The 20,743-nt window shown below is 53.7% G+C and overlaps 6 protein-coding genes across 6 annotated transcripts; 5 read left to right on the top strand and 1 right to left on the bottom strand.

Moving 5' to 3' along the window:
- Positions 1–1,138: 1,138 nt before the first annotated feature.
- On the top strand, positions 1,139–3,111 carry A1O3_01768 (uncharacterized protein; the record flags this gene model as incomplete). Its single annotated transcript, XM_007731911.1, has 2 exons — positions 1,139–1,150; positions 1,204–3,111. The coding sequence occupies 2 exons, from the start codon at positions 1,139–1,141 to the stop codon at positions 3,109–3,111; spliced, it is 1,920 nt and encodes a 639-aa protein (XP_007730101.1).
- A 1,814-nt stretch (positions 3,112–4,925) lies between these two features.
- Positions 4,926–5,969, top strand: A1O3_01767 (uncharacterized protein; the record flags this gene model as incomplete). Its single annotated transcript, XM_007731910.1, has 1 exon — positions 4,926–5,969. The coding sequence occupies one exon, from the start codon at positions 4,926–4,928 to the stop codon at positions 5,967–5,969; it is 1,044 nt and encodes a 347-aa protein (XP_007730100.1).
- Positions 5,970–6,312: 343 nt separating this feature from the next.
- Positions 6,313–6,735, bottom strand: A1O3_01766 (uncharacterized protein; the record flags this gene model as incomplete). Its single annotated transcript, XM_007731909.1, has 2 exons — positions 6,313–6,513; positions 6,601–6,735. 2 exons carry the CDS (start codon positions 6,733–6,735, stop codon positions 6,313–6,315), a joined length of 336 nt encoding a protein of 111 aa, XP_007730099.1.
- A 993-nt stretch (positions 6,736–7,728) lies between these two features.
- A1O3_01765 (uncharacterized protein) lies at positions 7,729–15,571 on the top strand (the record flags this gene model as incomplete). Its single annotated transcript, XM_007731908.1, has 5 exons — positions 7,729–8,376; positions 8,446–14,476; positions 14,525–14,893; positions 14,945–15,030; positions 15,095–15,571. 5 exons carry the CDS (start codon positions 7,729–7,731, stop codon positions 15,569–15,571), a joined length of 7,611 nt encoding a protein of 2,536 aa, XP_007730098.1.
- Positions 15,572–16,202: 631 nt separating this feature from the next.
- A1O3_01764 (uncharacterized protein) lies at positions 16,203–17,330 on the top strand (the record flags this gene model as incomplete). Its single annotated transcript, XM_007731907.1, has 1 exon — positions 16,203–17,330. One exon carries the CDS (start codon positions 16,203–16,205, stop codon positions 17,328–17,330), a length of 1,128 nt encoding a protein of 375 aa, XP_007730097.1.
- A 1,269-nt stretch (positions 17,331–18,599) lies between these two features.
- Positions 18,600–19,799, top strand: A1O3_01763 (uncharacterized protein; the record flags this gene model as incomplete). The annotated part of the gene is made up of 1 exon (XM_007731906.1): positions 18,600–19,799. One exon carries the CDS (start codon positions 18,600–18,602, stop codon positions 19,797–19,799), a length of 1,200 nt encoding a protein of 399 aa, XP_007730096.1.
- Between the last annotated feature and the right edge of the window lie 944 nt (positions 19,800–20,743).

Genomic DNA, 20,743 nt, shown 5'->3' with positions numbered 1-20,743 from the left:
TCTTGACACAAAGCTTAGGAGGCCTTAGGCCGGGGCAGCGACATCAATCGGGCAATGAGGCCCCCAGCCTTGCTCCCCCGTCCTTTGATAAGTGGGGTTTGGTATCCAGCTGAGGACCAAACAAAGACAAGGCGACTCGTAATGTAGGACAGTGATTGTGACCTCGCCTGCATCGTATGTGATTGGTGGCGTGGGACAAACGGTTTATCGCCAGGTATGTTCCTGCAGCCTGGTCGGCAGCGACCATCGAGGACGCGTGGCTCAACCAGAAGGTCAATACAGGGTACAAAACTGCTGTGACGGCGCAACCATAACGATGGTGGCCAGTGACGTCGCGGCGACGGCCTTTGCTGTGCCTGGACTTTTCCCCTGACCCTGGATCTCCCTCTCCCAGTTGTAAGCACTGATTGTTGCTTCTCGACTGTTGGGCCCATCAGGGGCATCCTACTGATGATGTTATTGTTTCCACCATCACAGCTGGTGCCTCCAGAATACATCGAGTGGAGAAGAAGGCAGAGCGCAATGCCAGCCCGGCCTTCTTCATTCCGTTTTGATAATGATGCCATGGTCATTGAAACAGCCATCAGGCGTCAGTCCATCATCGGCTCCATCTCCGTGGACGGCACCGAGCGAAATCGGTCAGCAGTAGACGATACTGGGTTAGTCTGACATGTGCCAGGTCCATTCGTGCCCATGTACCGATGGGTCTATGGTCCAGCCCCGGCTTCACATGAAACTCTTAAGGCCATCCATCGAGAGGACCCTATCATATCAGCCAGACCTGTGGTGGAAGGCACATCAACTGAGCAGTCAGAATGAGCATAAGACAGCCATCGTCCCAAGCGTATCGATGGTCCGACCAGAATCGGAAATGCTTTGCTTCCAATCAACCGCCGATGTGAAGAATATATAGATTCGCACATTGACACTCCTAAAGTTGATGGAGCGCCCGGGTACAACTATTTACCGGTCTTCTTCAGTTTTGAGTAGCCTCTGCCAAGGGATGGTGGCCAAAGCACGGCGGGCCTCACATCAGGCGAGATGCCAGACCTGAGATTCCGTACCTCTTGTGATGCTTGCCTCAACTGCAAGGTCAAGTGCAGTCAAACCAAACCCTCGTGTTGGCGCTGCACCCAACATGGCCACACATGTGTCTATAGCAAGTGTCGAAGGATTGGACGCCCGCCGAAAACATCGAGCCAGGTGGATATTTCCCAGCAGCAACAAGGGTGGAATGATGCCCCCTTGAGACAGGAAACTCGTGCCCAGGAGATCGAACAGGGGCGCCAACAGCAACTACAGCCACCACTGCCACCACAAGTCCAACTGAACGACAAGGCCGAAGAACAACAGCCTATGCAGAGCAATGACTCAATTCCGAGCGGCGGCAGTATCATAGATCTTCGGACCGACGAAGAATGTTGTTCCACAGCTATCTCGACTGTCGACCTCTTTGCCAGCAACGGGACTGCGGGAACCAGTCTGAGAAACATTGACATGAGCGACAGGAGCCAGTACAATTGGCTGTCGGGATGCGAGTGGCCACAGGAACTGTCCATATCGGCTGAAGACATGATCCCACCGTTTGAGCCTATGGCAGATTTCGACGCCTTCGATGAGGCCGACATCATGGCATCTGAGCTGCCAGAACTGGACGGTTTCTTTGCCACTGAGCTGATTGCTTTGCCCGCGACAGCTGACCCTGATCAGGAGATTCCCTACCTTGCAATGAGCCCAACTGTCGATCCTGGAGGCGACGAATTCGGCAGCAAGGCTGCTTCTGAGCTCACGGCGAGGGCGGAGTCGGGATACTTCTCAGAAGCTACCCCTGAACTGCAGACTTCAACATCGGCAACCTCTAGCATCCTCCCAAAACGGATGGCAACCCCTCTGGAACCACTGGTACCGGCACCTGCTCCACCGTCGAAAGGCTCACGTGCAGGGCGTCTGCAACATTTACACCGGTATCGGCGCCCACTGCCGGCCCTACAGACTTCGGGCCTCGTTTTGACAGAAGGCACCGTTTCGGACCGGAGTGGAGCCCTTTCCAGCCACCCAGGCCGCCGTCCCAAGATGTGGCACAATCAAATCACCTCACCGGGCAGAAGAAGCTCTACACGGCCAGAGAGGGACCATGTTGGCAGCCGGTATGGGAAGCTCTCCTCCCTGCTACTCTCTCCGACAAACATCAGGAGCAACGGCGAACACAGCTCACAGCCATCACCCGCACTATGTAGCGGGCAATGCCATGACAGCTTGATCAAACAGCTCAGTCAGTTGACGTCGTGTTGGTCCTCGCAGCGCCACATCTCCCTGGACAAACTTCTCAACCTGGATCGCGACATCTTACAGCTGCGCGAGACGGTGCTGCAGTGTGCTTGCTGTATGGGAAGTGACCGGAGAAGCTCGCACATCCAGACGAAAACCCTCATGTTTGTCATCATGGTCATGGAGAACTTGTTGGGCCTATTCGAGAGGGAATGCAATCTCGATCAACCGTCACCGCCAGAGTCGGAAGACGCCACGATGGTGCTCGAAGTCGATGAGGCAGTAGAAAATGCGGAGGAGGGAAATACCGGTGAAGACGATGAAGATACAGGCGACACATCCTTGTCCTCTTCGCTCCTGTCTAAGATCCTCCATCAGCGACGTCGAGACCTCAAGAGAAATGAGCAACGTCGCCAGCGCCAGCTTGTGGCCCATAGCAGCACCAAAATGGATTTCGGCCAGAGCGCCAGGTATCGTCGTCACCGCGCCACCAGCGGCAGCAGCGGTAGCAATACTTCCAGTGTAGGCCCCCTTTTTGTACCTCGGAGGTCAAGTCCGCCATCACTCTCTGCGCTTCCTCAAACAGCCGAGCCGCTCCTGGTTGGGGCGTACAAAGTCGGCGAGGATGTCCACGCCTCTTTCTCTCAGTATTTATTGCGGCTGCACTTCCAAAGGCAGATGGATGCTTTTCACGAGCTGGACCACATCCTGACGGCGACGCAAGGGCGCAGTAGCGCAGGTCCAGGGTCATCAGATGTGAGCCATCGCATCGCGTGCGAGACTCTGGCGGACATTTACAGACGGGTCGAGTATTTTCTCGGATTCATTGCGTTCGTGGGATAGGTTGGACATAGATGGGCCTAAGAGGGCGAAGTTGAAGATGGAATAGAATCATAGATGGCATCGCCGTGGATGGCTGGCAAGGCATCAAGGCTACTGGTCTTCCAGTCTTTTAGAGGAACCAATGGCACTCTTTCTTTAGAAATAGCAAAACTTTTTCCACAAGCCCCTCGGTCGGGGGTTGTGGGAAGTGAAACCCGGGTTCGCAGGGTTTTTCCGTATCTCGCTTCGCTGGTTGGTATTAACCCGGGTTCGCAGGGTTAGTTAGCTAGTTACTTAATTGAATCGAATCGCTTTGCTGGTTGATGTTAGTCCGGGTTCGCAGGACTTGATTAGTTGCTGGTTGCTGTTGTTGGGCCAAATACTCCAACCCGGGTTCGCAGGGTTGGGGGATCGAACTCGAGGACTTTTCGGTCGCCCAGTGTTGACAACTCGGCTAGCTGGGGGTCTTTGCGTTATTGAGGATATATTTCTGGGATTAGGTTAATATACGTGTTATTATTATTACTATTACTAGTATTGTATGGCATTATATGAAAGTGAATGTGAAGGCGAGGCTGAAGGTGAATGTTGGGCGGCCGCCCTAGCTATATGGCTATATAGAGAGAGTTACAGTACCGGTGAATAAGGAATTAAAACAAATAACTAGAACTACTGCTCCTATTTACCGAATTGAGGCATCAAGGCATCAAGGCATCAAGACGCAAGAGAGCAAGCCTGAGAAACAATGAGTTTGAAGGATGGGGGAAGTTTGTAGGGAGTGCTCGATGCCAGGTAGTCACAGCCGAACACTGCATACAGTACTAGGTACATGTACGGAGTACCTCAATGTGTACGTACGGTAGGTATGTGCCATCAAGGTACCTGGTACACACTGGCAGTATCTAGGTACTTAAGCTACAGTACTCGTACCACGACAGTGCCAATATTGCAAGAGTCTAGGCCCAGCCTTTCGCAGGTCCCGTCCCGCGGAAGCGAACACTTACTAGGAGTCCAGCACACCGTATTAATTAGTAGTTACCTACCTAGGTACCTATATAGACACAAGTAGGTACGGGATACCTAATTCACTGAGGCGAAAGCAGAACACATCGTGCCACGATTGAGGCCAACGAAACTGAACTGAATTGAACTGAACTGAACTACTTTCGTGATTAGGTCTTTACCACCCTAGTGCCGAAGCACGACTATTCCTCACCCCCTTCAAGAACCTCATGGGTGTCAGCTTGAACTCGAAGGAAGTCGATTCGCCGATCACAAGAGAGATAAACGCAAGAGTGGGAGAGATACTACGAAGACTAAAAGAGATATGCAAGAGTGGGAGAGATATTACAAGACTGAAAAAGATAACCACAAGAATGGGAGACATACTGCAAGAATGAAACAGATCTGCAAGTGGGAGGGAAGATACCATTGTCCACCGAGTAAGACCTGATTACGCCAGCTGACCTCGGCGGCTTTTCGACGCCTCAGGCCTCAGGCTCTCGTGCATATCGAGCCGAGCAAAAGTCGCCGGAGAAGAGAAGAATTCTGTTCGCCATGCTACCGTACGAATGGGCTGCACTCGTGGGTGTGGCAGACATCGACAAAGACATGGACAACCATCATCGCCGCTGTGCTGAAATGGGCCACACTTCCAGTTGATTATGAAGCCGAAGCATCCAGCATCCAGCACATGATTCAACAGCCTAGGCCTGATTCTGATCCTATTCTGATCCTGATTCAACAGGTCTGATCTTGATTCTGATCCTGATCCTTCCACACTTGGGATTCAAGCACACACCGCACTGAACTGAAGTGTTGACGTGCATCACACCATGGGCAGCTTGGTCGAGGTCGACGCCTCTTCCCACCTCGTCCCCGTGGTCGACATTGCGCCGTTTCTCACCGACCCGCAATCTCCAGAAGCCGGGGCCGTAGTCGATGCGGTGCGGCAGGCATGCACGACGAGCGGCTTCTTCGCCATCACGGGCCACGGCCTGGCCCAGCAGCTCCAACGCGACCTGCTGGCAGCGGCGCGCGCCTTCTTCTCGCTCGACCTGGACGAGAAGAAGAAACTCGACGCGACACGCATGGTGGGCCGCCGGGGCTACGACGTGCTCGCGTCGCAGTCCTACCACGCCGATGTGCGGCCTGATCTCAAGGAGGGCTTCTATGTAGGCCACGACTTGCCCGCACACGACCCGCACGTCCGGGCCGGCCGCTTCTTCATGGGCCCCAACGTGTGGCCGGACGAAGGGGTGTTGGCACCGCAGCGGTTCAGGGGCCCCGTCGAGGCTTATTTCGACGCAGTGCATCTCCTGAGCCTGAAAGTCCTGCAGCTGGTGGCCTGCACCCTGCCCTACGGAGCGGGCGTCTTTGACGAGTTCACGGCCGGCAACCACACCGTAGCCGTGTTGCGGCTGCTGCATTACCCGCCGGCACCGGCTTCAGCTTCACCTTCGTCTTCTCCAGAAGACCAGCAGCGGCAGCGGCCGCAACAGTTGGGCGCCGGCGCACACACCGACTTCGGCGCCATCACGCTGCTCCTGCAGGATGAGCATGCGGGGCTGGAGGTGCTGGATCCGAAAACGAGCCGGTTCGTGCCCGTCGACCCTATCCCCGACGCATTCGTCTTCAATGTCGGTGACATGCTCTCTGTCTGGACCGACGGGCTGTACAAGAGCAGTGTGCATCGCGTCATCAACAAGGCTCCCACGGATCGCTACTCGGCTGCCTTCTTCTACGATGGCGCACTGGACTGTCCACTGACGCCGCTGCATCAGGCTGGGAAGGTTCAGGAGGCCGAGAATGTGCTGACGGTGGAAAAACATCTGCTGAGACGCATCCTGGAAAGCTATGGAAACACTGGTACGAAATAGGATGGACTAGCCCTGGGATTAAAATCATTCGGCCTCTAGTATTATGTACTTCGATCATGTAGGGTGATGCCGATGGCTTGAGCACGTCTACGTAGCTCCCGAGGGGTCGAATTCTCACTGGACACACCGACCTTGCCTGTTCTAGTACCGTCGATGCTTCAAGCATTCAAACTGACGAGATTGGACCTAACCACTCAAAGCACTCTATGAGACCACCTGCCCGTCCACAATATGGTCCTCTATCCATCCAATCGAGACACTATAGTCGACATCCTCATCAGTTCCGTGGTGTCTCTTTCCCTTCGATCTCGCGGGGTTTGAGGATGTGAGGCCTGGGTCACACTTACAAGACCTTTTCCGGTTCCGTAAAGCGATCATGGTCTGGCATGATTTTCTCCGTGTAGAAGGGGTCGTTGCGGAAGCTCACATAGTTGTCAATCGACGGAAACCGAATCTGCGTGACTATGTCGTAGGCATTGTTGTACGGAAACTGGGCGTCCTGGATCTGCGATACCAACGAGCGAGTGCGTGTTGTGTTGTGGGCCTATGCTCGCGCGGTTCATCAGCTCCCTTCGCCCTGAGTCATCGGCCTTCCTGGATACCAGTGATATTGAGCTGCCGGGAATGATACCATTGAATAGCGAGTGATGCCATGCTTAGCCAGCAGGTCCCTCACCAGAGGCGCGTGCACCTCACTCATGTACCGATGGAACTCATCCTCGCCCATACCGGCCTTCCGGTACGCACAGATGGTTAGAACCAGCATCTTACTTCGTATGAGGTCGGAGATCAAGAGGATTGTGTGTGCACTCAAAAGGGCTTAGGATGGAATCGACGGAGGTGTTCGAGTGTTGTAAGCTGTATAGAGATGGATATACCAAGTATTGAGTCAAGGCTGCCGTCAAGTAACAGTATTCCAAACGCCGTGCGTGCTACATGGTGTTGGAGGGTCACTGTACAACTTAGCCCTTACCTTGTAATCTCGCCGGCAGCATCATGGGACCAGTGATTCGGAGCACAGCGTCCCGTTGATTCAGACTCGGGACTCTTCTGCATATTGTGATACAGCTGTGCAGATACCGCCTGGCCCGGAGCCTATCGTTATTCCCCGTAGTACAATTTGCGCTGATGTATAAGGCGAACGGCAAAAACAGCCCAAGTCGAGAAATTGGCCGACCATGGTTGCCAACCGAGGCGAGATGCCGGCCCCTCTCCTAGGTATTCGGTCAACTTCCGGCAAGTTTAAACAATCACCCATGGAGTTCCTAAGCAGGACAACGCATCTACATTCCGTCCAGGAAAGAGATCTCGCGTGACTGCGTGACAAACATCCTTGATGAGGGATGAGGCAGCCAGTTTCGAGTTTTCAGGATGTGAGGATCTTTTGGACATACCGGGGACTTTATCCCTGATCACTCAGTACATCCGTGGGATTAAGCTCTCACCAGCTCAGCAACTGTGGCCTCAATGAGAAATAGCTCCGGCCCCGTTGAGCCTTGACTTCATTCGGCGAAAAGTACCGGCAGCATGGGAAGGATATCGCGGAGAGAAAGGCTGCAGTTGACTGGCCTCGTCGGGTGCGATTGGTTAAAACTGAGAGCGTAGACCCTGTGTCGCAGGCCAAATCCTAACGGTCGAGAACGGCGCAGTCAACTCCTAAATCGGTGTATCGCAATGGTTCAACCCTGATACACCTTCCGTGCGTACCTCGCAACTAGTGCTGGACAATTCAATCTCAAGAGGGTCCACTCCGCCTACAATGGCTAGTGAAGGTAGAGACGCCGGCTCGGCCTTACCCTCGCTTATTGCTTTTGGGTCCTTGAACACATGGCCAGCGGAGCATCAGCTGCAACAGCTGAGAACAGTGCTGCGACAGTACGCATGGCTGCGGCCAGTTGTCGAGGCTGTCTACGATCTTCCAGTGCTTGGGAGGGCCTTGGTCGGCAAGGATCCACGGTTGGACAAATTGGACCCCCAGGCTGGCGCAGAGCGAATGGCAGAATGGCTCAGTGGCGGCATTGTGGTGCCAGAGCCTTCCAGAAAGCGGAACGCCATGACAATGACCGTGACGGTTATTGCGCAGGTAGTGCAATACTTCACTTATCTGGAGCAACTCGACAGTCCCATCAGCCACTCCTCAGTCTTGAGGAGTGTCGCTGCCGGTGGCGGCATCCAAGGGTTTTGCGCCGGCCTGCTGAGCGCTCTGGCAGTGGCCAGTGGAGAGACAGAGGACGGGGTGGGCAAGTTTGCAGCCATATCGGTTCGCCTGGCATTCTGCATCGGCACCTATGTCGACCTTGATCAGAGTCCAGATGACGTTGATGCTGGATATTCCACCCTCGCGGTGAGGTCCAAGTCACCATCAGCAATGGAAGGTGTCCAACGGTTGCTTGATAACCATCCTCATGTAAGTGAGAGCAGCAAGTCTATTGTCCATGTTCTGCTTGTCTCTGTGCTAACCGGTAGGGGCTTGCAGACTTACATAGCTGTTGACCGAGACGCACGAGATATCACCATCACAACTCTTACATCGGTTGTGGACTCCCTCCGCACGGAGTTGCTTGGCCATGGACTTTCTGTGCTCGACACCGGTCACAGAGGGCGATACCATTCTGACGCAAACAGAGATGTCCCGCAGAAGATCCTCGACGTAGTGCAAAAGCACATCGTGGCAGGCTTTGGCGGCCACGGTCTCGTAAGGTCCAACACCAACGGAGAAGTCCTGGCCGATGAGGATGGTATCCTTGCTGTTTTGAGGTCCATCCTCGTGGAGCGGGCGAATTGGTATTCCACAATTTCAAAGGCTGCTGATCTGTTAACATCAACCCCCAAAAGTCCATTCATACTCGCAATCGGTGCCGTTGCCGTTCCATTGTCAATTGCACGGAGCTTCGTAGTTACGAGGATAGCCATTGGGTCGGCCCACAGCGGTCTATCCAAAGAGGGCACGATATTCACAAGTCCCCCGGGCGCTGAAGCAGCTCCGAACAGGTATCCCAACAACGCCGTCGCCGTTATAGGGATGTCCTGCAAATTCCCTGGGGCAGATTCCATTGACGATTTCTGGGCCATGCTGACGGAGAGAACCTCCATGCTTGCGCAAATGCCATCGCAGAGATTCAAGACAGAAGGTCTGGCCAGAGCGAGTGGCAGTCTTCGATTCTGGGGCAACTTTGTCAACGACATTGACGCCTTTGACCACAAGTTCTTCAAGAAGTCGGCGCGAGAGGCTGCCTCCATGGACCCTCAGCAGCGTCTCCTGCTTCAACTCACATATGAGGCTCTAGAGTCGTCCGGATACTTCGCCGATACCTCGCGACCGCGCAACATCGGCTGCTACCTGGGCGCTTGTTCCACAGACTATGACAGTAATGTGGCGTCCCATGCTCCGACGGCATATGCCACTACTGGTACACTTCGGGCGTTCCTGAGCGGCCGGTTATCCCATTATTTCGGATGGACCGGTCCGTCTATGGTCTTTGACACTGCGTGTTCGTCCTCGGCAGTGGCAATCCACACAGCGTGCACAGCCTTGCAGTCGGGCGAATGCATCCAGGCTCTGGCGGGCGGTGTTACTCTGATGACGAGTCCCTACCTATATGAAAACTTGTCGACGGCTCATTTTCTCAGTCCCAGCGGAGCTACCAAGCCATTCGACGCAAGGGCCGATGGTTATTGCCGTGGAGAGGGTGTCGGCTTGGTCGTTCTCAAAAAGCTTTCTGACGCGCTGGCCGACGGGGACGATGTCCTTGGTGTCATCGCCAGCTCGGCCGTCAACCAGAACAGAAATTGCGTGTCGATTACCGTCCCACATTCGGCTTCACAGTCTGAATTGTACTACCGCGTGGCGAAGCAGGCCGGTATTTCTCCTCAACAGGTCACCTTCGTGGAGGCTCATGGCACTGGCACCCCGGTTGGCGATCCCATCGAAATGGAAAGCATCAGGCAGGTGTTCGGAGGGACCAAGAGAACTTCGCCGTTGTTTGTCTCGTCGGTGAAAGGGAACATAGGCCATCTTGAAGGCGCTTCCGGGGTTGCCGGCCTCATCAAAGCCATCTTGCAAATGGAATACCGAACTGTGTGTGCCCAGGCGTCTTTCCAGAGTCTCAACCCTAAGATCCCGGCGTTAGAGCCAGACAACTTGTGCATACCAACAACCAACCGGCCTCTGCCAGATGAATTGTTGACCGCCTGCATCAACAACTATGGCGCAGCGGGCAGCAACGCGGCCATGATACTTATTGAAGGGCCGCCCAAGGCGAGCCCATCACATGGAGGGCTCGATTCCAGCACTTATTCAGATCTTCGGAAATACCCTATTCAAATCTCAGCTTCTTCTGCAACACATCTCGTCTCCTACTGCAGAACACTGGACGAATTCTGCCAGAGGAAGCTGCCATCAGCCAGCAAGGCAGGATTCCTTCCAAGCCTGGCATTCCATCTGGCAAGGCGCCAGAATCAGGAGTTGGGGTACATGCTGAATATAGCAGCGACGAGTATTGCCGAGTTGCAAAGCCAGCTCCAGCGACAATCACAAGGAAGCCACACCATTGTACAGCGACCAAAAGCGAACCCCGTGATTCTGTGTTTTGGGGGCCAAGTAAGCGACCGCATCGCTCTGAGCAAGCGGGTGTGGCAGCAATCTGCTTTGCTCCGCTACCACCTGGATGCTTGTGACAAGCTTCTCCGCGTAATGGGATATCCAGGTCTCTATCCGGATATTTTCCAGGTCGAAGCAATGACAGATGTTGTTGTATTGCACTCTATGGTCTTTGCCGTACAGTATGCCAGCGCTCAGGCGTGGATCGAGTCTGGTCTAAAAGTCGACAGTCTTATCGGCCACAGCATCGGTCAAATCACTGCCCTCTGCGTGTCAGGACAGCTCTCTGTGCGAGATGGTCTCAAACTCATTGCGGGAAGAGCCTCATTGATTCGAGACCACTGGGGGACCGAGAGTGGCACCATGATTGCTGTTGAGGCCGATGAGCAGACCATCGAGGAGCTTACAAGCGCCATCGTATCCACGAATGCGACGCACAAACCTGAAATTGCGTGTTATAACGGACGGACGTCTCATGTCGTTGTGAGCGACAAGGCATCCGCTAAAAGGCTCGAGGCCGGGCTTGTCCAGCGCAGGCTAAGACATAAGAGATTGAATGTGCCGTACGGCTTCCATTCCCGATTCACAGACGTCTTGATCCCACAACTCGAGGAATTGGCTTCATCTCTGAACTTCCAAGATGCCAAAATCCCGCTTGAAGCCTGCTCGAGGGACGATGGCTGGGTCAAAGTCACTCCACGGGCTGTCGCCCACCACACGCGCGATCCGGTGTTCTTCGGCAAAGCAGTTGAGAGATTGAGGAGTCGAATGGGCCCCTGTACGTGGATCGAAGCAGGTTCAGACTCGAGCATTGTGGGAATGGTACGAAGAGCGCTAGGCCAGTCGCCAGACTCGTCCGACAATTTCTTCCCCATGCAGTTGAACAAGTCTGACTCGCTGGAGCAGTTGGTCGACACAACGATGGGGTTGTGGAACTGTGGCCAGCAGGTACGGTTCTGGAATTTTCATCGGCGGCAAGCATCCAACTACGATCTCTTGCGCCTGCCATCCTACCAATTCGAGAAATCGAGACACTGGCTGGAGTTGGTTACGACTCCTTTGGCAAGTGAAGACAGCAAGACGTCTGCCGCGGTGGCCGACCCAGCATCGTTGACAGTCGAACCAGCGCTACTCACACGATTGATCCACACGAATTCCCAAGGCCACAAATTCAGCATCAATCCCACAAGTGACGAATACCGAAGTCTGGTCCAGGGACACACCATCCTAGGCAGGCCTCAATGTCCTCCGGCCATGTATCTGGAAATCGTGACCAGAGCGGTGAACACGGTTGAAAAGTTTGGTACAGATTCCTCACTCTCCTTCCGGGGTTTCATCAATGAGGCTCCATTAGGACTGGAGGTGGATCGCAATGTCAGCCTCCATCTCGAACATAATGACAGCAACTGGAGCTTCAAGATCATCAGCGAATTAATCTCTTCGCCCAGAGCCAAGCCAGCAGAGCCAGTGTGCCATGCGTCGGGCTTTGTCTCCCGGCAGGATTCTGTCAAAGGTGTCCACGATGAATTTGCGCGGTATGAAAGACTGATCGGTCACGAAAAGATCACCAGTGTATGGAATGATGCCCAAAGCGAGTGTCTCCAAGGTGCCATGGTGTACAAGGTCTTCTCTCCGCTGGTGCATCACGCCGAATACTATCGCGGAGTCAAGGGGATCGCGGCCACGGCGGGATTGCTTGCTGGAAGGGTTTCTGTGCCGAAACAAGTTCCAGAGTCTATGAAAAATTCCACTATTCAGCCACATATTCTGGATAGTTTCATCCAGATTCCGATTCTTCACTCGAATTATGTCATGGATTGCGCTAGGGGCGACGTCTTCTGGCTGATGGAGATTGCTCGTCTTCAATGGGGGCCTGGTTTCATGCTTCATGGCGGTGGAGTCTTCCCCAATGCGACCTGGGATGTGCTCGCCTTCAGCTCGACAGAAAGTAATGAAGAGGCGGTCTATGATATGTTCGTGTTTGACCCTGCCTCAAAGAAATTGGTGATGCTGGTATTAGGAGCTCGGCTTGCGAAGGGCCAGCTGGGCTCGCCGATCAAGGTTTCTCCACAAGCAAACGAGGCTTCTGCTGGGTTCGTAAAGGTAGAGCACGGGGCAAAGACTGATAATCAAGACCCGAAATCATCCCAGACAACCAGGCACATTGACACCCATTCACCGGATAGTGACAGTTCAAGCACGTCGTCGCCCACTGGACTTTCTGGATCGAGGGTATCATCTCCAAACGCTAGTGCGATAACGACCCCATCAACGACGCCGTCGGCGCTGCGGATCACGGAGAAGTTGTCCAAGCTGGTTGCAGAACATCTCGAGATCGAGGACAGAGTGACGATGGACACGAACCTCGTCGATCACGGGCTCGATTCTCTGCTCTCCATTGAATTGGGAAGCGACATCATGAAGCATTTCTCGGTTGAATTGGATATGGAGAAGATCCATTTCGATTTCACCTTTGGCGATCTCCTCAAAATGGTCTTAGATGATGGCGATGCCCCTGAGGATTCCAAAAGCAGGGCAGCAGTACCTGTGACAACGCCAGAACCCATCCAGCAGGCGCCTGCACCAATTACAGGATCAAGTCCCAGAACAGCTGCGGATGCGCCGGATGAGGAGGGCGTGCTGAGGGAGACGCAGCAGATCTTCGAGGAAATTCGCTTTGACTTCGACAAATATGCTGAGCAGACCCAATTCAAGGACTTTTGGGCGAATGTTTATCCCAAGCAAGCAAATCTGGTTCTTTCCTATGTCGTTGAAGCATTGCGTAAGCTTGGTTGTGACTTGTCGAGTCTGAAACCTGGTCAGAAACTGCCGTCCATCACGGTTTTGCCCAAGCACACTCATTTGCTGGCTCAGATGCACGAGATCCTGGCTGATGGAGGTCTGATCGAGCGCCAAAATGATTCCACGCATGTGAGAACAGCAAAGCCGGTCGACCCAACTCCAGCCGCAACGCTCTTCGAAGACATGCTGCAACTTTATCCGGCCCATGCTTCCGAGACCAGACTTCTCAATGTGACGGGTTCTTGCCTTGCGGAATGTATGACTGGCCAAGTCGATCCGCTCCCACTCCTGTTCGCCAACAAGAGAAACAAGGAGATAGTCGCTGATGTTTACGACAATGCACCAATGTGCCAGGCGTCTACCCGCCTCCTTGCCCACTATTTGGCGAGAATGTTTTCGACATCCCAGGGCATCTTTCGCATTCTTGAGGTAGGTGCTGGCACGGGTGGGACAGCCAGATACCTTGTCGACTTTCTCGCCGCCAGGGGCATCAAGTTTGAGTACACGTTCACCGACATTTCGCCCTCACTGGTTGCGTCCGCGAAGAAGAAGTTTGCCGGGAGAGAGCAGATGAAGTTCTTAATTCTCGACTGTGACCGTGCTGCGCCGGCCGAACTTCACAACCAGTTTCACATTGTCATTGCCACCAACTGCATCCATGCCACGCCGAATGCAGGGTCCGCCGCAGCAAATATTGTTCCGATGCTCCGCGATGAGGGTGTCTTCTGCCTCGTTGAATTCACTAGAGGTTTGTACTGGTTCGATCTTGTTTACGGGCTTTTGGAAGGCTGGTGGCTGTTCAGCGACGGACGTCGACATGCTCTCGCGGACCAATGGTTCTGGAACAGGAGTCTCAGAGCAGGCGGGTACAGGCATGTCTCTTGGACAGACGGCAATACCCACGAAGCCCAAACCATGCGTGTGATCGCAGCTTTCAAGCGTGAAGCCACACAGAGCATCCCCGGGTCTCTGGCGCCCAGCCTGGTCAAGAGAGCAGGAATACCGACCGAGACATTCACCTGGAAGCACGTAGGAAAGCTTTCTCTGCAAGCCGACGTGTATTACCCAAAGACACCCGATGACCCAGCAAAGAAGAGGCCTATAGGTGAGTATAGGGCCCAACTACAACTGCTGTAGCTGACGTGGAACATAGCCATGATGATCCATGGTGGAGGTCATTTTCTCTACGGACGTAGAGATATCCCCATGAAACATGTCCGAGTGCTGCTTCAACGAGGATTTCTCCCCGTGAGTGTTGACTACAGGCTGTGTCCAGAAATAACTCTGCTCGAAGGGCCTGTTGAAGATTGTTGCGATGCACTGCGGTGGGCTCGAGAAACCTTGCCTTTCGTGCCTCTGGGCGTCCCAGGCGTCACCGTGGACCCTAACAAGCTGATCGCGCTGGGTTGGTCCAGTGGTGGGCATCTGGCTATGACCCTGGGACACACGGCTGTCGGTCGTGGTATCAAGCCTCCTGATGTGATTTTGCCATTCTACTCCCCAACAGACCTGGAATCAGACCGTGAGTATCGGCAAGAGCGTATCACCTGCCCATGCTGACCAGATTGTGCAGACTGGGACAAGCCCATCTATCCAAAAGCAGCAGAAGAGGAGCCGACTGAAGTGTGGGGATTCCTTGACGGCGTCTTCGAAGAGCCAGTAAGTGTTGGTGCCAGTACTCCATAACAACTCGACGAAGGAGGCGTTGACCAATTCATGGCAGATACTCGACTATGCGCCCGTCAACAATAAGAAAGCGGCAGCTCTGTCTTTGACCTTGCAGGATGACCGGGCAAGGATCATCTTGCACATGAACTGGAAGGCACAGACGCTGCCGGTCATGTTCCATGGCTTGCCAAGCAAGAATCGAGTGGCCGAGGACGACAACACGGACTGGAAAGCTCTGCCCAAACCTCCTCTTGAGCAGATCAGAGCTGCCAGCCCTTACTGGCAGATCCTCCAAGGTACCTATCGAACACCCACATTTATGGTGCATGGCAACCGCGATGACTGGGTCCCATGGCAAATGAGCCAAACGACGATCCAGGCTTTGAAGTCCCAGGGTGTAGAGGCGGATATTGAGATTGCAGACCATTGTGGCCACGCCTTTGACTTGTTCACGGTGGAGGATCCGCTAGGGACCGGTTGGACCGCGGTGGAACACGCATACGACTTTGCCTGTCGCGTGCTTGGTCTCTGAGAGGAGAGCGGGGGATGTATGGAGGTGGTGGTCGGCAGTACATTGACGTGTACAGACGAGGGATTCCGCTTGCATGGTAGATGATAGACTACAGAGTGCCTAGAGATCTAGATGTTCGATTGCCTGATCTTCCGTTGGAGGATTTGTATAGTCGATGCATGAAGTGAAGGGAAGTTCTACCACACATAGTGTAAAGGTAATAGCGCATCTGCGCTTAGGCCTTGGGCCTGAAGACGACGAGCAGCTGGCGGACCGGGCCGTAGAGCCGTCACTGAGATAAAGCGGCAGCATCTTACGTCAGAAAGAAGGTTGAAAGTCTGGGCGGCATTTTGCGCGGTTCATCTGTGACGCGGTGTTAAAGCACCATGTTAAAGCACGATACCTCTGCAACCAACTGACTGTTTGGATCGATCGATTGTTTTCGCAAATTGCCATGAAGTCAAGTACACAACTTCTCGCGGCCGTCCGAAGCCTCAAAGCTCCTCCCGCTCCGTCCTCTCCAAAATGTGTAAATCGCTTTCACACCTTTCATCGTAGTCGGCCGCGAGCTGGCAATCGACCCCCCTGCAACCCTCAAACCACGAAAAGAACTGCAAAGACATATTCGAGACCGCCCAACAGATTCGAGCAGATGGTCATCGATGCCCGATTGCAACACCCGATACTATTCCCTACGTTACTGATCGGTACCCTAGGCTCGGTATCATTGCTCACTGTCATGGCATATAACGAATACAGAAGAGAAAAGACATCCACATATCCACCAGCTGTTGAAGAACAGTTACGGCTTGCGTTACATTATTGCCACGTCAATCCCGACCCCGAGGCCTCGGCTCAGTATTTTCTAGAGGCGATCAAGAAGGCGGACGAAGCCGAGATGGACCCTTTCAGTAAAGAAGCAATAGGGATCCGGATTCGCTTTGCACAGATGTTGGAAGATTTCGGCCACGTCAAGGCGGCCATCGAAATTCTCGACAGCATCACAAAAGATCTGCAGCAAAAGCTGACCCAGGTGGACGATCATCTTGCCCTCAAATCTGACCAGGCATCTGATGATCTTGCCAAAGCGGAAGAACGTAAGGAATTGGTCAAGGGCATCATAAAGAATAAAGTCAAGGTATCATCCTTGTACGAAAGCGACTATATACAAGACCGGACAATGGCAAAACAGACACTGTCTGATGCAGTGGCTCTGGTGGTGAAGGAGACCAAGGATCCGCAGCTCAGTGGCTTTACAGATGACAACGGCGCAGGCCTGACGACAGGGGAAATCGCGGCCATGTTGTCCCAAATGGGAGACTTGTACGCCACCACGGGCGAGGAAGCAAACGCAGTGCAGGTATACATGCTCACCTTGCAGCCTCTGAGGTCGTCATGCAACGGCACCAGATCTTGCAGAGAAGTGCAGGTTCTGAGCAATATAGCATCGACGATGGGGGTAGCCCTGAAACGGCCCAACGCCAAAGTCAATGGAAAGCCTGCCACGCAAGACGCGTTGGCTGCGGGAAGACGAGCAGCATTGAAATGGGCCGACCAAGCCATTGGTACCGCCGAAGTCGTCAAACCAGAGGACCGCGATGAGATATGCGACCTGGCGCTCTTGTCGGCACAGATGACGCGGGCAGATTTGCTGTTGGAGAACGGTGAGAAGAAAAAGTCACGCGAGGTGTTCGAGAGTTTACTGCCGACTTTAAGAGAGAAGAATCTCGTTCCTCTGATCAAGGTCGCAGAGCAGGGATTGAAGACGGCCAGTGGCTGATGTTCCAGACCACTCAATCACCACTTCCGGCAGAAGACATGAGGGGGTTACGTGTAGGCCGTTTGCTCAGGCCGCTCCTCACACATCCTCACATCTGAGTCTCTACAATTAGGCAAAGACAGTCTCCGCTGCCTCAGAATTCACTGTGTGATATATCGACGTCGTGCAAAAATAGATTTGCACGACCTCTAGCCTATTTCAGCGCTGTCCTCAGGGACAGCATCGACCGTGAGCAAATCCAACCAGAAATAGATCGAGACATGCTATGTCGTAACGTTACGTGCAACTCAGGGACTCACAAAGTGGAGCCGATCTTCTTGCCATCTCTGAGATTCGAAGAAGGACGAGGCTTCGAGATCGTGCAGGCCCGTTGAGCTATTGGTGACGGAGGGGTGGAAGTCTCTGCCAACAAGATGCTTCAAGCGTAACGGCCAGCGAGCCACTTCACCATTGGCTCTCCTCTCCTCGCCGCTCCTCTCCTCAGGCGCAGAAAAGATTTCTCTCAGGCAGTTCCAATTTTGGAGGCTCCTAGGACGCCGCCGCCGCTCGGACCCTCACAATATTCAATATTGGCTCGAGTCTGCTCGAATGGGCGAAACCTCCCCGGCTAGACACTCCCAATCTGGTCTAGGGGGAAAGCCTCTCGAAGCCATGCGATTGGCGGGCTTCCGACCTCATGCCTCCACCGACAGTGCTGCTGCGCCTGGAAAGCGGAACGTCGTTGATTTTGGGACCTTTTCCACCTTTTCCGTCTCGTCAGCTGGGCCAAAATCCCCCGAAAGAGTCTTCTGCCAGCTGCCGTTCCCCAGATTCGGCGCTGTTCCTTACCTTAATGACGCATCGTCTCTCGCGTCCCAGCTTCTACTCTCGCCAATCATTATACCGCATCGTAGACTCAGCCTGGCCCACGTTACAGCCGTTGGCCAGCCTTGGTATCATCAACCTTCTCCTCGGGACACTTTGACCACTGCTCGAGAATGCTACACTCGATTGTTACATCCCATCGCATGTATAGCACTCTATTTCTGGCCAGTCCAACTGGTGTATCAGGTGTATAAGTAGGTAGGTCGTCTGGCCTTGAAGCAAGACTTTCCATCATCAACACCATCACCAAGAACAACAGCAGCAGCAGCAACAATCTCTACAACTGTTTCCTTATTTCCTTATTTCCTTACAACAGTCGCTTCATTTCAATTCAAGATCTCCTTTTCGCATTTCCTCCAAAGTCCTCATATTCAGACGTCTTCTATCATCAAGCCACCATCCACCATGCATTCTTCAGTCGCTTTTCTCATTGCAGCCCTGGCCACAGGCGCGCTAGCCCTCCCTGTCACCAACACGACCACTACCTCCAACTACTGCGGCTATGGTACCAACGCCGATGGCTCTTGCATCCTCCCCACTAGCACCACCAGCTCTGTTTCTTCCACTACCACTTCGACCTTCTGGTGTGGCTATGGCACTGCTCTTGACGGCAAATGCAACCCCCCGCCGACAACAACCAGCGAAAGTACAAGCACCACCACTTCGACCTTCTGGTGTGGCTTTGGCACCGCTCTTGACGGCAAATGCAACCCCCCGCCGACAACAACCAGCGAAAGTACAAGCACCACCACTTCGACCTTCTGGTGTGGCTTTGGCACCGCTCTTGACGGCAAATGCAACCCCCCGCCGACAACAACCAGCGAAAGTACAAGCACCACCACTTCGACCTTCTGGTGTGGCTTTGGCACCGCTCTTGACGGCAAATGCAACCCCCCGCCGACAACAACCAGCGAGAGTACAAGCACCACCACTTCGACCTTCTGGTGTGGCTTTGGCACCGCTCTTGACGGCAAATGCAACCCCCCGCCGACAACAACGAGCGAGAGTACAAGCACCACCACTTCGGTCTCCCACTACTGCGGTTTTGGCACTGCGCTTGACGGCAAGTGCAGCCCTCCCCCCTCCACCACGACTACTGAGACCACGACCACTGAGACCACGACCCCGGCGCCGACCACCACCACCACCACTACCCCAGTCTCCCACTACTGCGGCTTCGGGACTGCTCTAGACGGCAAGTGCAAACCGGCGCCACCAAAGACCACCAGCTCGTCGGCCAGCAAGAGCACCACCACCCCCGTGTCTCACTACTGCGGTTTTGGAACCGGCCGCGATGGCCAGTGCAATCCCCCGCCACCAAAGACCACCACCACCACTACCACCACCACCACTACCACCACCACCACTGGCTGCCCGACCCCGACCACTGTCACTGTCACTGTCACCGCCACTCCCACCTGGACCCACGGCTTCTACTACCGCCCGGGTGAGTGCGCCAACTGCGAGACCATCACCTTCACCAACAAGGCGGGAGCGCACTTCACCATGGCTGTTCCCACCAACCCGTGGGCCACGAGCAGCACCACGACTGCCACCCCCACCCCCACCGCCGCCGTCAAAAAGGGCCACCACTGGAGCTCTTGATCCGAGGCTTGATCGGCAGCATCCGGCACAACGGCAGGGAGTCTAGACGGGAGCATTGGGACTGAGTGCTGAGCACTGGGTTGATTGCGATCGTTTTTGCATGGCATGGCATGGCATAGCATGGCACGGCGTTTGCTTTCACATTTGCAGCATAGCGGGGAAGTTTGGTGGGTGGGATTTCTGCAGCATAAAAAGTCCATACATATACACTCTGTGCATCTAATAGCTTCAGCTGGGTTTACCTTATCCATGGACACAATATCTAATATAATACACTCCTTTGGCATCATTCGCACTAATCAGTCCAAGTTTCTTGTCTATCTACCTTGTATAGGTATCTATATCTAGATCATCGCATACCGCAGATCTATCAAAGTTTGAAATATTCCACATTCGCTATTGAAGGGGTATAGGGGGCAGCCTAGACTATATAGGTGTGCTTAGGTACTGTATACTAGCCTTCTGGTTAAATGCTATAGGTATGTACGTTCGTACCATGTAAGTTTGACAATATCAGAGTACCAAGTACGAGTATAGAGGTGTACATGATTAGCTAGGAGCTCTATCCCTTCTTCATAGGAAATAGTAATAAGGTAGGTAGGTAGGTAGGTAGGTAGGTATCATATGATGATGACTAGTGTCCGGGTTGTGGGTTGTAGATGCAGAGATAGGTGAATTTATTCCGCCTTCAGCCTGTATTCAGTTATATGCTTTGTCTCAAAGATCAAGCCACGCATGTCTAAGTATAAGCATAGCATAGCATGTTGTACCGTGAAATTGCAATAAGCCTCTTGGCCCTTGCATGCGCCGCCACTGCAGTGTATCATCTATCGACAGGCCATCCCATCCGTCCATAATCCATAATCCATGCTTCCGTGTCTATCGTGCAGCCTAAGACCTATACATGTGCGCCAAAGCGAAGCGCTGCAAGGAACCTTGACCAT

Source organism: Capronia epimyces (genome assembly GCF_000585565.1).
Source record: "Capronia epimyces CBS 606.96 chromosome Unknown aczIQ-supercont1.1, whole genome shotgun sequence".
Taxonomy (NCBI): Eukaryota; Fungi; Ascomycota; class Eurotiomycetes; order Chaetothyriales; family Herpotrichiellaceae; genus Capronia; species Capronia epimyces.
The sequence above is the reverse complement of the archived record's forward strand: the minus strand, read 5'-3'. Positions and strand labels throughout refer to the sequence as shown.